Raw genomic sequence first — 17,394 nt, forward strand, 5'->3', positions numbered from 1 at the left:
TTTGAGCATTAAAAAACAGATCCCAGGACCAGATTGGTTTTTCCCTCACAAGACCAGAAAAGTCAAAAGATCCAGGAAAGAAATTTACAGAGAAAAAGTGAAGTAATCCAGGACGACTTTTTGGATTTGACTTTAGATGTTAAGTAAAGAGATTCTGCAATGATGATTTCCAGAGGAGCAAAACATAGTTTCTTGATCCTGCTTAGGTAAAGACTTTCATACAGTTAAATTATTTCTTATAAAAAAAGAAAGGCCTTCCTTCCTTCTCATTCCTATTGGCTTCCCCATTTACTTTGCTTGTGGGAAAGTTGAAGGGAGAATGTCAGTGGGGAAGCCAGTAGAAGTTGCAAGTGCAAGGCCAGCAGACAGGGAAGTGGATGCTGGCAAGTGGGGGAGTAAGGGGTGCCGAGGCACAATGGGGGCGGGAATGGTACTTGAGTTTGCGTTTCATGTGTGTTGGGAAAGATGTGTGGGTGTGCACCAGAGATGCTGTGTGGCAAAAAGAGGATGTGCAGTGAAGGTCAGGAAGGGCATCTGGGGTATCTTTAGGGTATAATGGGGGGTGGGGGCACAGGTCAAGTAGAGTGCACAGGTGGTGGTGCGGGTGATGAAGAATGCATGGAGAACACAGAGTGGTGTGATGATGCCTCTCCAGTCAGGGATAGCATTCTTTTTTCTCAGTTGTCATAAGGGCAAACCCAGAACTGACAAATCCAGAAATATAACATACCTTATAGTGATCAGTAGAAACAAATCTAAAACATGATTAGAACTATGATGAATAATAATTACAAATTGGACATAGGATATTATGTTTCCCATTGTGGCCTTCTGAATTTTTTTTACCATCATGAAGTTTCCCTTGCTAACCAGTGGAGCTAGTCTTTAGAATAGAGTTGGACGAATAGAGCTGGTCATTTTTGCTGACCCTTCCTCTTCTTTGATGTGTTACGTCATACATTAATTTGAAGAGTATCTAAACTTTGGAATGAATGCAGGGAAATGCAGAAAAAGGAAGAAAATCTGAGGTTCACTATATTCCATGATTGAACTTCTATAGCCTACATATTATTTATTTACTTAGTAAAAATAAAGGTTAAAGTCACACGTAAAAGTAATCAACTGTCTATACTGTGCCATCTTCTTCTTTGCATACATTCTGTAATATTTTCTATTATGTTTCTCCTAGCAACAGTTAGTAGTAGTTCAGTATTTTATGAATTAAAGCAAGTTGTCAAACTATTTCCTTCCCAGTTGTTGACTCTGTAGTTATTTACATATAAATGGAAGCATGTTTTCAATATTCTTCTCATCCTAAAGGAAATAAGTTGTCTTTTTTACTCAGTCTCTTATATTTAAAATGGAAGCAAGTGACGACTAACTTGTCAGACTAAGCAAAGTGTTAGATACTAGCAACTGTTATAATAGTTTCCACCAAGGTCCTCTGTTCCGGTGGGAACAGAGGTTTAATCTCATTGGTCAAAGGGTCTAACAGCTCCCTATAAAAGGGCTGTTGTCAGACTGAACCTTCGCTGGATTGTACATACTTGTTCTGTTACAATAAAGAGCTGTTGTTGCCTTTAGCCTGAGTGTGCCTTTCCATTACCCGATCTAACACAAAGATAAGGTCAGATTGGGAAGTGAGAGAGGACTTATCTTCTGTACACAGTAACAGTGGTGAACTTTCACCACTGCTACTGTCAATTGGCCGAACCGCTAGTGGTTTGGCGGCCAGGGTCACTGGAATCGGCAGCGACCTAGGCCTGCCACGCTCCTGAACTGGTTCCCTGGATGTGCCATAGGTGCCGCCATCTTCTTTTTCAGTTCTGCGCATGCATAGAACAATGTTAATTGCACTGCGCATGCACATGCGCACGTGCAGCCTGCACACGAGCAAACCAGCAGTACTGCCTGCTGGAACCCATTCCCTGCACAGTAGGTACAGGTTTTGCAGTCTAACGTACTATATCTTCATCTTATTAGTAGCATGCTCTGTTTTTTCAAAAGTCAGCAGACATTTAACCGGAGAAAGATTATAAAGCAGCTTATATATTAAATTGCTGCATAAATTGTTTCAGACAAATTAACTTTACTTATGATTTCTAGTTGTCTTTATAAACATCTAATGATCTGAGGCAACCCTAGGGGAAATCATATCTATGGTGAGACTCTAAAATAAGGAAGAAGTCCTTCACCTTTACTGTATTATTGTTTTTTTAAAATAATTTTTATTCAAAAAAATTTAAACATTAAAATCACAGTTTCACTTTTACAGCTTTCCGTTATCGGTATTTTTTTATTATTATTTATATAATATATCCAATAGCTGTTACTCTCTAAATATATACAATTTCCTTTTGTTATACTTTCTATGTATTCATTACGCATTAATTTTACATATCTTTTCTAGCCTATTATACCACATATTCCATGTATTATAATATTCTTTTTCCTCTCTAACCCTTAGTTCCATCATTAATTTATCAATTTCCGTGTATTCTAGCACCTTTTTTTTATGATCTCTGCCTTCAAGGGGACAATTTTTGTTACCAGTTTTGGGCAAATGTAATTCTGGCTGCGATAGTTATGTGCATAATACATTGAATTTCTTTACTTATATTTCCTTTTATTATTCCCAGAAGGAACAGCTCTGGCTGTACTAGATAAAAATCCAAAAATGGTTGGAGGAAATAACGGAACCAAAAATTGATATGAAGGCCTTCACCTTTAAAGAGCATGAAGCAATCCTATACAAAAGTCAAAGTTAATAATTGGACCAGTTTTGAACAAATGATTTCTTTTATGACAGCATTTGGAAAGCTTGAAAGAAATTATCTTTACAATGGTTTTGTTCAAAAAACAACAACAACAGAAGGGTCAGGAAGGCATGGTACCCGGGAGAGTATCAGGCCAGTTCAGCTCCATCCAGTTGCCCCGACTCCACTCCGAATTAAGCGGTTACAGGATGGTAAAAAGGGAGTTTTATTTTAGAAAAGTGTCTGTCATTCTATGTTAGTTCTCTTGTCCACCGTATCCAATTAAATCAAAGAGTCAGAAGTGTTGATTTTTCAAATGATAAAGGAAGATTTTTTTTGCTCCTGGGCCTTGCCTACGGTGTTTAATTGTTTACATTGTACTTCCTACACTTCATTGGACATGACCTTTTATATAGAATATTCTGATTCAACAAACACGTATAACAACTACAAACGTTGAACTGAGAATAACCATCTTGTTATCCAGTGTGGATCTCACAGGGTTTTTGTTTTTTTCTTATAGCCTTTGTAAAGAAAAACCTTAGGCAGATTTCGCAAAGAGGGACTGTCCTCCAGATTGACTTCTCTGCTTTGCCCTTTCTGAAACATTGCACTCTAAAGGAATATAGCAAACTGAAATATAGTTGCTCTCACAATTACAATGCATTATAATACGGTATATGTTGCTTTACAAACAGAGTTTCAAAGGTGTATCAGCAAATGCAGAAGAGAAAGAATATTGATGCTGATAGTGTTATCAAGTCAGTTTCCAGAGCCTGGGAGCATTCACTGATATTTTGCCCACAATCCCCAATACAAACATCGCTGCTTATAGGTGGTTGTTTAGCTGCCTTGCAAGGCCAAGTCTCCAGCAATAATTACTGAAGGAATTACTGATTCAGTTCCAGTAGTTGTGTGCTATTTTGTAGTTCAAGATAAAACCGAGAGTTTTATATGCAAACATAGATATATATATAATATTAACCTTCTTTCTGTCTACATGGCATCAGGAAGGGTATCCGGCCAGTAAACTCCATCCAGTCACCCTGACTCTACCCTGAATTAAGGGATTACAGCAGAGGTGGTATTCAGCAGGTTCTGACCAGTTCTGGAGAACCAATAGTGGAAATTTTGAGTAATTCGAAGAACTGGTAAATACCACCTCTGACTGGCCCCGCCCCCATCTATTCTCTCCCTCCCGAGTTACAGCTGATGGGGAGGGAATGGAGATTTTGCAGTAACTTTCCCCTGGAGTGGAGAGGGAATTGAGATTTTACAGTATCCCCCCTGCCACACCCACCAAGCCATGCCACACCCACCAGCCATGTCCATAGAACCGGTAGTAAAAAAAATTTGAATCCCGCCTCTGGATTACAGGATCGTAAAAAAGTTTCTTGACAAAACTGTATCATGACATGCTTAGCAATTTTGTTGGATAAACCACAAGTTCACACATCATTCTTAGCCATTGACGATAATTATACTAAGCTGAAGCCAAATAAACCATACTGTTTTCATGTAATTCCTGGTCAAACTGACAGCGTATCTACTTAGGAATGATATACCTGCAAACTCAAAGAGAATGCTACAATTTACAGAAATATTAAACAGCTTTGCAGGCTAAGGGGGACTAGCCGCACCTAACCTAGATTATTTTGAAAGAATCCCCTTCCACTCTTAGTGCAGTAATGGGTCAACAGAGGAAGAAGGAATGGTTTTCTTTCTTCTTGCTCTAATTATCAACTCCGGCATAGAGGAATTTACCTTAAAATAAAACTGCATAGTACATGCAAAGATGACTTAGACAACCACAGATACTTTATTCCCCTGAGTACGTACCTAATTTGAAGTTTGTTAGACAACATAGAAGGAGCCTTTGAAATATGTAAAAATAGGAGGAAAATGTTTCCCCATTTTATCATTTTTCTTTCTAATGTAACAGATGCAACCCATATTTCAATAATGTTAAGCTATGACACTCAAGGAATATGACTATTCCAATAAATACTTTTTTATTTACTGCTTAGAGTAAATTCATCATGGAACAGATCATAGTAAAAATTTGGCAGACAAGTCCCACGAAGGGCTGAAGCCAAATACATTTCATATCCATATTAGGCTATGGAACAAGTTTAGAATTAGTTTTAGCAACAATTCTCTTTATAACTTTGTAGAAGTTAATGACCATATCTTACCAGTGCGTGCAAAAGTCCTATGGCTCAGAAGAACCTTTACACTCAGTAGCAATGCTTATTAACTTAATAAAAAAGCAATATGTTTAAAATGAATTTGGAATGAAAACCAAAAAGCATAGAAATGAACATAGCACAAAACTTTCTATTACATACAAATTATGAAATGTATGTTGTAGTAGTGGACAGCTAAAAAAATACTAGCCCATGTTAATCTGATATTAAAGTATCTGGATCACTCAGAAAACTTTCTCAAGGATTAAGATATAATAGAGATGCCCATCTATCAGCAGAGCAGCTGTACCAATGGGGGAAGCCCCACCTATAGAGAGGATTCACCTTACACCCACAAAAAGTTTGATGTCTGACACAGAAAGATCAGTGGCTCTCAAACGTACTTTTTGTGCATTGGTCAAGGTTGTTGTTACAATGAGTAGTTTGTTTAAAACAAACAAGCAAGCAAATAAACTAAAAGAAGAAACCATTTTGGGGTTGTGATTATAAAAGCATAACCCAGATTGTTGGGGGCAATATGCTGACTCTGTAAACGGTTTAGAGAGGGTTGTAAAGCACTGTAAAGCAGTATATAAATCTAACTGCTATTGCTTGTACAATGTCTACTTCTATTATTCTCCTTGAATGCCCGCGCTTGTGTGCAATGCAGGTAGGCGCGGGGAGCTCCGGGTCATGTGCGTTTGGGATGACCCGGCCATGGAGGGGCAGCGGCAGTGAGCCGGGCAGTCGGGCAATCCCCTTGCTGTTGAAGATGCGCTGGATGCGGCAGGGGCATAGCCAGCCACTGCTGCAGGGATCGGGTGCTGCTGGGTCCCTGCGGCAGGAGCAACAGCAGTTCCCAGTTGGGACTGGGCGCCCTTAGCGTAGCAACCCCGCATTGCTCATAATCTTGTGGCTCCGCGCAAAAGGGCCGAACGCGGAGGAAAGGAAGGCACGTCGGGCATCCAGATCGCAGCGAGGAGGAGGAGGAAGGGGAGGAAAAAGGTGAGGGTGGAGGGAAAGCAGCCGGGCAGCCTCCATCGGGCAGCGAGGCGAGCTGCATGTGAGGCCGCTTGGTCAGCCCGCCCCACAACTCCTGCTAGTGCTCGGCAGCATGCAACCGCCGCACAGCCTCCAGACCTGCAGGCCGCCCCCCCGGCGCACAGCCACTAGTCTATAGACAAAGATAGATCTGGAAACATGAGTGAAAATGTTTACAAGAGGAAGCCACGTGGCCGAGCGAAAAAGGGGCGGGGCACCCTTTCTACAAAAATCGGGACTTTTTAAAAATGCCCCGGGACGCGGGACAAATTATTAAAAATCGTGACTGTCCCACCAAAAGCGGGACGTCTGGTCACCTCCTACCTCCAGCCAATACAAATAGGGCAGGGGGGACCTTTAATAAGGCAGAAAGCATCTCTTTACAATCCTTTACCTTAAGAACAACGAGAAAGCTTCCATTTTTATCTATGCAAACTTTTAAAAAGAGGAGAGGGGAAACAACTTTCGTATAGTGAATTATATTAGTTTTACATATATTCATAGTACATTTATGGTCCCAATCTGAGAACTATCTATAAACATTAGCAAGAATAACTTTAATTTAGTTGTGGAGCAGAAATTGAAGAATCTGTAGCCTTCTCCCAAAAAGACAGAATAATATAAATAACAATACAAATATAAAGATATAATAATCTCGTGATCAACCAATTTGAGTTTATTTATTTATGTTTCACCCATGGATGCATGCAGTGTGCGCGCACAGCGCGCTGTCCAAACATGCGTCATACTTGCCTGCCACACTTCCGCAAATCTCCACGATGCTCCAGCTGCTCAGCAGAGCATCGCGCAGGTGCCATACACGCCATAAGCTTAAAGCAGAGGTAAGTAGCGAGGGCAGGCGGGTGGGCCCTCTGGAGCACCATACCGGAACAGTATCCGGTGCTCCAGAATGGTTTGTTAACTACAGGATTTTTTAAAGGCAAAAACATGCAAAACTAAATAATTAAATAGGGAATATATATATATATATATATATATATATATATATATATATATATATATATATATATATATATATATATATATATATATATATATATATATATATATATATATATATATATATATACACATATATATATACATACATACATACATACATACATACATACATATATATATATATATATATACACACACACACACACACACACACACACACACACACACACGTACATACATACATTAGAAATGCATTTGTCTACTGTCTTGAGAATCAGGGTAAAGATAATTTTCTATTGCATTCCAGAAATATATACGTTTTGCAAAGCACTTTAAAACCTACCATCCACCTCCACAAGAAAATAACATCTTGAATTTTTTTAAAAAATCTGGAAATATTTGTATATAAGGCACACTAAAAACCATGGTATCGGTAAGTAAGTTTGTTAAGTGCTTCCTACATATCCCCAACTACCAGTGTAAATAGTCAGTAAAGCACTCTGAAATCCTTAGATGAACTCTGCTTTGGATGAAAGGCATTATTGCTGCATTAAATCATCTGTGTTTCTAGTATGAGAGAATGTGAAGAATGACAGATAGAAATTCACGTATCAATGTTCTGTTCTAAATTAAGTGTGTTGCTATCTTTCTCTCATCTCTAAAGCTGATGGTATCCAAGGATGGTAGGCTGTCGGTTGAATCTGAGCAAAACAAGAGGCATTATTTTGGATAGACAGAATATTAAGGATAAATGCAATAAGTACTTATTTCAATATAAAATATTCAAGTTTGTTAAATAAACATAGAATAGTAATGACCCAAGAGTCAGGTAGGTGTAGTGGTTGAGTCATCAGACTAGACATTGGGAATCTGTGGCTTCCAGTTCTACCTTAGGCACAAAACCAGCTGGGTGATTTTAGGCCAGTCACTCTCTTTCAGTCCTAGGAAGTAGGCAATGTCAGACCACTTCCTTGCCAAGAAAAGTGCAAGGACTTGTTTGGGAAGTTGTCAGGAGTTAACACTGACTCAAACCCCCCTCCCCCCTCAAGCCATAATCTTTCCAGTCAACAGGAAATCTTTTCAGTTTAGTTATTTGGCACTACTAAGAAGGTAATTTTAGTGGGACAACACAGGAACAGTGTGGGAGAGGCAGTTTGAAAGTAAGACATATTAAACTCATGAAAGAAGATAAATAACCATATATGCCTTTGTTTTGGAGCAGGATATAGACAGGATTACTTATCAATAAGCATCAGCACTTGGAACAGGAGAAAACAATGTTGGTCAATCTAGAGAGAGAACATGCATTTAAAGACCTGAACAGACTGCTACCTTTTGTAGTTAGACACTCATATTTCATGTTATTTCACATATCTCAAAGAGATTTGCCACTGTATTTGCACTCAAATTACAGTTCCTTACCAGCAGAACATTGATAATAGCATTATATACATTCCCTCCATCGTGAAATGCAAAATAGGGTATGACAGCCATACAAGGGTTAAAATTCACTTTCCTTGCCTGAGAGGGAGAATTTGAAGGATGTTGAGGATTGTCTCAAAGATATAATTAGCTCTAAGGATTGTTGGGTAGGGGTGTGTGCACAAGGAAAAAGGGCATTTAGCTCTGGTGAAGAGTCTTAAAAACAAACTCCTAGGGTCCAAGTAAAGAAAAGGATTACAAAAAGGCTTTTTGCTGGGAAAAGGCAGTGATGAAGGAGTTAAATTTAAAAAATGAAGTAACGCATGGAAACTAATCAAGGTGAGAACCAATCTAGAACTAAGGAGAAATTTCCTGACAAAACAATTAATCAGAAGAACAGCTTGCCTGGGTGGGTGTTCCATCACTGGAGGTTTTAAGAAGAAACTGGATAACCATTTGTCTAAAATGGAATAGGGCTCCTGCTTGAGCAGGGGGTTGGACTAGAAGTTCTCCAAGGTCTCTTCCAACTCTGTTATTCTGTTACATATATAAGTAGCAACCATAAACCTATGAATAAATATGCACCTTAGCTTTCACTGCTTATTAAAACACTTTGTACACTAGAAAAGACTTGCCTTGGGTCTTTTTGTTTGACATCTATCTGGGAAAAGGCTGAGGAGTGCTAGGAATAATAATAAAAAAAGATGGGAAAGGGTCCTCACAAGGGTGGGAAAGGGTCCTCACAAGGGGCTGCCTTTCGCAGACCCTCCTCCTCCTCCTCCTCCTGAAACCTCTTCCAGGAAAAGCTGCTGCTGAGGGGTGAAAGGAGAAAGATTCTCTCCCTGTGGATCAGTGGAGAAAGGTTTCATGTCCTTTACTGCTTGCAACTCTATGTAAACTGCTGGGGGTATATTTGAGGATGGCAAAGCCTCGCGGGGGACCCTCCCCTCCTTTGGCCAGATAGATAGAAGGTAGCCCAATTTTAGTATGTCATCAATTACTACCAGTACATCTCATAAATATAGATGACAAGCGAGCAATTCCTCATTCCATAGATAAATTATTTGAATTCTTTTTTCCAAAGAAGATACCTTACATTCATAGCATTATCATAATGTAATGTGGAAGTTACATGATTCAAGGGGGAAAAAATCTCAGCCCAATTTGTACTGTAAACTACACTTTGTAGAATAAAATTCCTGATTACACATTCTACTAAGCCATAAATCTTAGTAATGTACAAAAATTACAGTGGCTGAGCATAACTGGCAACTAAGTCAAAACCAAACAAATCACAATATAAACGAGCGTAACATATAGTTTAATCCTAGTGTCTATACTGACTGCGCTGTATGGGAAATATTCCATGGAAAGTATTTCCCATAGAATAACATATAGCAAGGTTAATGCTCTTCAACCAGCTCCTTAAATGACCGTAGATATGAATGCTGCCTAAATAAACAGGATGTACTTCCACCGTATTTGCCTATAGTACAAATTTGAAAAATTGTATCAAGTTCAATAGCCCATGCAACCCAATATAGTCTGTACTGAATGACTAAGATTTACCAAGAAAGGACTTTTAAATGATCACGGTAACTATGTTTTATTATTTGTTATGACATCGTATTCCTATCTACTTATTGTATCTCGTGTTCATTTGTTCATACTTACAGGCTTCAGTGGAATCTGGTAAATGCTGATTCTGGTCATACAGAGAGAAGGGATGTTAATAAATTTTGAACTGAATGTTTATCCTAGTGAGGAAACAGTACAAAAGCAACAGAACATGGGGAGGAAAGAGAGAGACAAAGGAAGAAAAATTCTACAGCACGAAGGCCTTGATAAAATCAGACTCTGTGATGCTGAATTCAATTTTAATGAAAAATCAACTAAGTTTTAAGTAACAAAGCTACTGTAATATATTTTTTTTCTAATGTAACCGAATGACAAGTGATAAGATGAACAAAAAAAATCCTTCCAGGAAGGTAACAATGCCCTTCAGTTCTCCTGAATGCAGCTGCCAGCACAGGAGCTGTAGAAGAGCCAAACAATGCCTGTGGCAATATCTATTAAATGACTGTGTTGTGCTTCAAAGCAGGTCTGATTTATGTTTCAAAATCCCAAATATTAATTAGTACTGTACAGTTGCTGAATCAGCCTATGTCAAACTTCTTCTTTCTCCCACTCAAAGTATCTAGAAGTCTTGTTTCTCTGATGTGAGCACTTAACAGCTCCGCTGATCTGAGTTGGTTGCTTTGTGATAAGCATGATAGGAAGTGCAATATGGCAACTTCAGAGATTCAGTTTGTAAAAGGTTCATTAATATCTCTCCACCTGGGTATTTTATAGATTTAAAAAGGCACCGGAAAGGTCCTACCAACTGCTTTGTACCACAGGTACAAAGTGACTATGAGGGGAGCAGAAACTCCAATATTTCAACACAGAGTTTTTCTTTCTCTTAAAACATTTTCAATTTGTCCCATCCCCATTTCAGCTTAACTTGCGGGAACAGTAACCTACAGAATGCTACTGCCATCCTGGTGCCAGCTGCCTTTGAGTTGTTACTTGCTTCTAATTGTAAAATGACCCAGCAACACATGCTACTTAGCATTATTAAACAATGGCAGCATTCTCTCCAATCTGCAGAGCATTTTGGATGAAGATTGCTAAAACATAAAAGAAAAGAAGAAAGTTCAGCAAATACCCACTAATTAATTTTAGCTCACAAAGGTGTTGTGTCCCTTGCCCCCGGTATGGAGAGTTGCTTCATTCTATTGCATGTTGTATCAGCCTGGTTAACACTTGACATTCACCATAGTAGGATCCTATAATCTAACCTAACCCTAAACTTGAATGCTAAACAAAGAGAAGATAGCAACTAATACTCCAATGATTCAATTGACTGAAGATAACACTACTTTCCAAGAGCAATGAAAGACTGAGATGCATTTTTTTTCTATCCATTAACTATTCATCTATTGAAGGGCAAAAATGCCCCACCTTTTTAGGAAATTGTCTTCGGACAACACTGGTACCCTCAGCCAAGAAATGGAGATGAGCATCAAGCTCTAGAGCCAGATACAACAGGGAAACCTTTACCTTTAATATTAATTTCCATGTGTTTTATAATTATTTGAGAAGACTACTGAATAGTACCTCAAATAAAATATGTGTGTTCCTGGAGTATTGTATAGGCTGCTGTTCCATTTTTAAACTCAATTCAGTGGGCTAATACTTTTAAAACCCTACATTAGTTGGGAGCTACATAGCCTCCAACTCCCTTTTTGGGAATTTTGAGATAATCATATGAATTGTTTGGGAGGAAGAGCAGCATAAAAATAACTAATAATTAATAGTGCCTCTTCCTCCAACTAGTTTTTTTCCAGAGAGTCACTTAGTCACTTAGATATTCTAATCTTCTGTAAGTTTCTTATGATTTTATGTAGTTTTATCATCATGGTAAAAACATGTATGTGGGGATTAAACAACAAATGAGAGAGAAAGAGTTTTCAGAAGCACCAATTTGGAAATAAGACAAACAACAACTGAAATTGTTGTAGATGATAAAACTAATAATTGCACAACTACATAATATCAACTCAATTCTAAAAGAGCAATTTTAGTTTAACAGCTTTTATATTCAAAGCTGGATAGTACTCTTTCATGTATTATGGACAAGCTTAACATGACAGTCATCTACATTGGTCAAAGAATTGATTGAAAGACTGGACTATTTTCACAGAACATAATTATATCCAGGAATGTACAAACTATTTTTTTCATTAAACGGAATTTCAGATCTGGAGTTTAAATCATTAAAATGTGAGACAATTTCTGAACACAACTCATAACATACTCAAGTATGCTTTTACAGCCATGTATTTACAAAGTTTTTGCACACTGAGTCATACTGGATGTCATAACTTTGCCAGCTTTAGTAAAAGAAAATGTAAACTATGATAAAATGGGACAGGACTGTGCCCTTCTGATTTATTTCTATCCATTCCTGTTTGGTAAATAATTGTATCAGTTTTTCCTTTCTAGGGAATCTCCCCCCCCCCCCCGGCCTGCTGTGTAGTTTCCCATTAACCTATAAACAGGATTAATGACCTGTGAAATAGGTACAGTACAGTGGGTACCGGCTAATCTTTGCTATCTTAGCCCACAGGTTTGAGATATAAAGCCGACTTAAATCCTGGCCAACTTTTGAACGTGATGAACCAAAGTGGATTCAGAATATATTTTCTGGAGCTATATATAAAATGGTAACAGAGGCAAACAATTTGCCAAAGAACAAATCCTGAAATTACTGCTAAAGATTTTTTCATGTTATTTTAGTGGAAGAGTGATTACTGATTTCAATAGGTAATAAAGTCACTTGATCTCGTACTATTAAAAAGTTAAACATCTAAGCATCATAGCAAGTCCACAGGCAGCAGTTAATATATTAAAAGCAACAACAAACTTGTTTCCACAACAAATAGGATTCACAATAATTGCAGTCATGGGCAGCCTTGGGGATAATCACCTAGTGATTTTTAAACTTTTTACTTTCAAATAGATTAGCTTCAGTTTTCTGAGGTCCGTCCATATTACAATGTGTTCCAACCTCTCCATCATTTGCATTCAATACAGAAAGTGTTGATCAGATTGATTGGATTTTGCTGCCTCCATTATCCACTCAGGAGAAATTCAGTTTAGTGGCTGAATTATCTTCATGGAAATGAAGGAATCCTTGATAAGATACAAAGCTCATGGGTTCCTTAGAATACATTTTGAAACTAACATTAATTTACTGTTTTGGCTTGTTTTAATAGCAAAGGAAAAGTGACATTAATTCGTAAGTGTATTATTCTTCAGCATATTATGAGTTGCTTTCCATTTCATATCAAATGTTCAACTGAATTAGGCACAAAGTAACTAGCTACTGAACAGTTTATTTATAATTTAACATTTATCTTTACCTTGTAATTATAGTTCATTTGGGGGGGGGGCTGATATATACTATAAGAATCAGTGAAAAAGTGTGAGATGGATGTTGCCTCAAATACACATTTAAAAGTTAAATATGGAAACATTTATTGTAGTCTTATGACATAGAATATTTATTTTCTAGGCCATAAAAGCTACACAAAAATGTCACATTTGAGATGTTGCTCAAGGCAAGATTTACTGTAGCCAGAAACAGCTATTTCCTTGTTTGATTATATTTTTGAATTTTTCCTTGGGATCAAATCTCACTGGACCACAGTTTTGACACATCTGGTAGGTAGCAGGTCGTATGCTATGGTCTAGGGCAGGGCCAGATGCCTCACGCGCTGGCCACGCCATGCCTGCTTTAGCAAAGAGGAAAAAAGTCACAATACATCACATGATGATGCTCTGACGATGCAAGTTTGACACCCCTGATCTAGGGTATGGCATACTCCCCCCAACATACCCTAATGCATACAAACTGTATTTGTTCTATTCACTTGAGTAGTTGAAAGATTTTCAACTGTGTCTTCAGCACATCCCTCTCCTTATATGTAACAATAAAGGTAAAGAAGGATTCCCTCCCCATCTCCAGCTTCTAGCACAAATTATCCTTCTAGTTATAATCTCTATTTTTTCCTCTGAATTAATTTAATTTGATCTTATGAATATTTTTTTATTTCCTCTCAATCATAATAACTGGGAAGAAGAAAAAAAATAACTAAACTTCAAACATTTATTTTTCTCATTGTAGCCCTAAAATTTCCAGAGAATTAAATAATTAGCAAAAGGAACCAAACGTCAAATACATCAAATGTATTTTCCATCAATAAGAACAGTTGTAGTCAGGTATGGCACTTTATATTTTAGAGAAATATTCTCTGATGACTATAAATAACTCTTAAAATATTAGAGGACTAAGAATTCCATAGTGGCCATAAAAACAAAAAACACAGACCAAAGCAATCCTGAAACACTTTATTCTCCTCCAGTTGTTTATAAGAAACTTTTTTACACATAACTTCAAATGTGGGAAGCATAGTGTGTGTGTGTGTGTGTGTGTGTGTGTGTGTGTGAGTAACATTTTTTTATAAATTGCAATGACTAAATAAGTCTGACAATTTAAAAAACTGTAATATGAAAATACACAATGAGCTGCATAATATACTAACTTGGGGAATATGGAAACAAGTATCCCAGAGGTCCAGAGGTCAATGCAAATTTCTATTGTTAAGTATATTATCTGATGTTTTTACAAGCTTTACTTTGTCAAATACATATTTTTGATGCAACATAAAATACATAATGCAAGATACAAAAGTCAAAGATTGCTAAGTAGGAGAATTAGGAGAAAAATATAATTTTTCAGAGTACCAAAATATAATTGCAATTAGCAGAGTGATACTAAAAAAGAGCCAAGACAGAATCAGAAGCACCACGGTCATGTTACAATGACCGGCTATTGAGCCATGTTTTAAAAACTGAGGGAGAAGGATAAGAAAATAGGGGAGGGGGACTGGAATTTTTCAGAGCAACATGTGAAACAGAACTTGCATTTCTTTAGGAAAATTAAATGAGGTTGTAATGAAATGTACTCTGTTAGGACCAGGAAAGAAAAAAGGATCTTTAAACAGAGTTCTATCATAGTTTCAGCCTGCCAAAGCACCCCTTATGAGCCTCATAAAATGCAACCATGGAACATTATCTCTAAGTATGACTCTATGAAAGGCTTAGAGCAGATGAAGCCAAGCATGGCAAAGCACGGAATTTAAATAAAGCACTTGCTACTTACCCTGTTGTTTGCACCATGATCAGCTCACCCTCCCTAATAATTCCAATGCATTGTTTGAAAAAAAAGGGAACTAAATCCGGGGGGAGAGGGGGAAGCAAGCAGAAAGTTCCAAAAATCCACAGATCTATAAGGACTCTCAAATTTAAACCCCTGCCCAAGATGCTGGGTAGTCTGTGTGTCTATCTTTAACTTGTAACTGATTTGGTTTCACATTCCATTGAAGTCCTGCTGGCAAATGCATTTGCACAGCTTACCAATCACAAACAGTCAGATCCACTCCCTTTCGTCTCCTCTCTCCCACCCACCCCGTTACTCCACCCTCCCAATTCCTCTCTTTTGGAGAGCCCATGCAGCTCCCTTGCCGCCCCTGTGCTTTTAACCTATCTTTGCGAGATGAAAGGAAAGAGTTTACTAATCTTTGCTATCCAAGCATAAATAGATATCATTGTGGTTTTGCAGCCAACAGTAAACCATCTTCCAAACGTGGCTGTCCAGGAAAGGCATATTCTGCTAGTAACATTCCTGAGAGCCTGCAGCAACAGAGTACAGGAACTATCTTGCCTTTCACTGTGTGCCTAATTCTATAGGTTTACATCACAGAGCGTAAGTCACTTCTTAACTCCTGAATGAAAAATTTAACATCCACTGAATTCAGGGTTAATAAGCCTTAAAATAATATTTACATATGGATCACCAGCTGCTCAGGAAGAAGGGGTTAATAGGTAAATAAATCTATGGCAGGTGAATAAAGCAACATTGAAGAAAAGGTACATAGGAATGCAGCCTGACATAAGGTATAAATCTGTTCCTGATGGAGGTGTCTTGAGATTATCCAACTTTGTGGGGTTGTTGTTGGGCTCAATTTTTAGATGCAGACATAAAGTACAGTACACTTTTTGTTCTTGCTTGGGTTGTGTTTTTGTAGTTCCATTCAGTGTTAGAATTGAAATTGTCTGATTGTGTCTTCCCAATGTAAAGCTCAACTTTTGATGACTCTATGGACAGCTCCCTTTATGTTTCTTCTGCTTCTTCTTTTCCAGACAGCAATATGGAAATGGGATTGCCATTGTTTTCTTTTGAGATTTTGCCTAGGATTTCCTTTAATTTTTCATCTAATATTAGTACAGTTCGATTGTACTAATATTAGTACAGTTCAGACCTGGCAGGTATTACTGAGACATGGCTGGGCACAGAGGGAGGAGTCCCCCTCGTAGAGATGTGCCCAGACGGATTTCAGGTGCTTCATCAGCCGAGAGCCCAGGGAAGGGGTGGCGGTGTGGCTATTGTTGTCCGGGAGTCTTTAACACCTCGTAGGATCCCTGCTCCGGAGCTTGTCGGGTGTGAGTCCCTACTGGTGAAGTTGGACCTCAAGGGTCAAGTGGGTCTGCTGCTAACGTACCTGCCTCCCAACTGCGTTGCAGCAGCCCTCCCCTCGCTCCTCGAGTCGGTAGCCGAGCTAGCAATTGAGTTCCCTAGGCTCATGGTTCTGGGGGACTTCAATTTGCCTTCGCTCGGTGAACACTCTGATGGAGCGCAGGAGTTCATGGCCTCCATGACAGCCATGGGCTTGACCCAGGTAATTCGAGGCCCAACCCACTCAGCGGGTCACATACTCGACCTCGTATTCCTCTCGGAGCAGTGGACTTGTGATCTTGGTCTGAGGGGTAATGAGATCATACCCCTGTCGTGGTCAGACCACTGCCTACTGAGGCTAGACTTCCGGAGGCCAAACCCCCACCGTAGGGAGGAGGAACCGACCAGGTGGTTCCGCCCCAAGCGACTTATGGACCCCTCGAGGTTCCAGACGGAGCTTGGGGTTATTCCTGATACTCTCGCCCACAGTTCGGCGGAGACTCTGGTTGCTGCCTGGCACTCGGCAGCATCAGAGTCTCTTGACCGGATTGCGCCACTACGGCCCCTCCGGGTCGGCAGATCCCGGAGGCCTCCTTGGTTCACCGAGGAGCGCCGGGAGATGAAGCGCCGGAGGAGACGCCTAGAGCACTTGTGGAGGTCTGATAGGTCCGAATCGAACCGAGCACTTTTGACAGCATGCACCAAGGAATATATCAGGGCATTAAGGACAACTAAAAGAACACATATTGCCACCTTGGTTGCGTCCGCCGAGTCCCGCCCAGCCGCCCTGTTTAGGATAACCCGCTCCCTCCTAAATAGGAGGGAGGCAGGGGACCCCTTACAGGGTAAGGCTGAGGAGTATGTCCAGTTCTTGGCGGACAAAGTTGCTCGGTTTCGGTCGGAC

At 39.2% G+C, this 17,394-nt stretch overlaps 1 protein-coding gene across 12 annotated transcripts in view; it reads right to left on the reverse strand.

Moving 5' to 3' along the window:
* The window catches only part of DTNA (dystrobrevin alpha), a 176,958-nt gene extending 161,613 nt beyond the window's left edge, over nucleotides 1-15,345 (reverse strand). For 6 of the 12 annotated variants that reach the window (XM_087707102.1, XM_087707100.1, XM_087707106.1 and 3 more), the window contains exon 1: nucleotides 15,138-15,343. In XM_087707102.1, the coding sequence (XP_087563228.1) occupies nucleotides 15,138-15,154 (17 nt within the window). In that variant the 5' untranslated portion in view covers nucleotides 15,155-15,343. Of the gene's footprint in view, nucleotides 1-15,137 lie in introns of all 12 variants that reach the window. The other 6 variants (XR_015695651.1, XR_015695650.1, XM_087707097.1 and 3 more) reach the window with 4 other exon arrangements.
* Nucleotides 15,346-17,394: the final 2,049 nt, after the last annotated feature.

This window comes from Thamnophis sirtalis, unplaced genomic scaffold (assembly GCF_051295495.1).
Source record: "Thamnophis sirtalis isolate CommonGarterSnake01/CBP01778 unplaced genomic scaffold, rThaSir2_p1.2 scaffold_2, whole genome shotgun sequence".
NCBI lineage: Eukaryota > Metazoa > Chordata > Lepidosauria > Squamata > Natricidae > Thamnophis > Thamnophis sirtalis.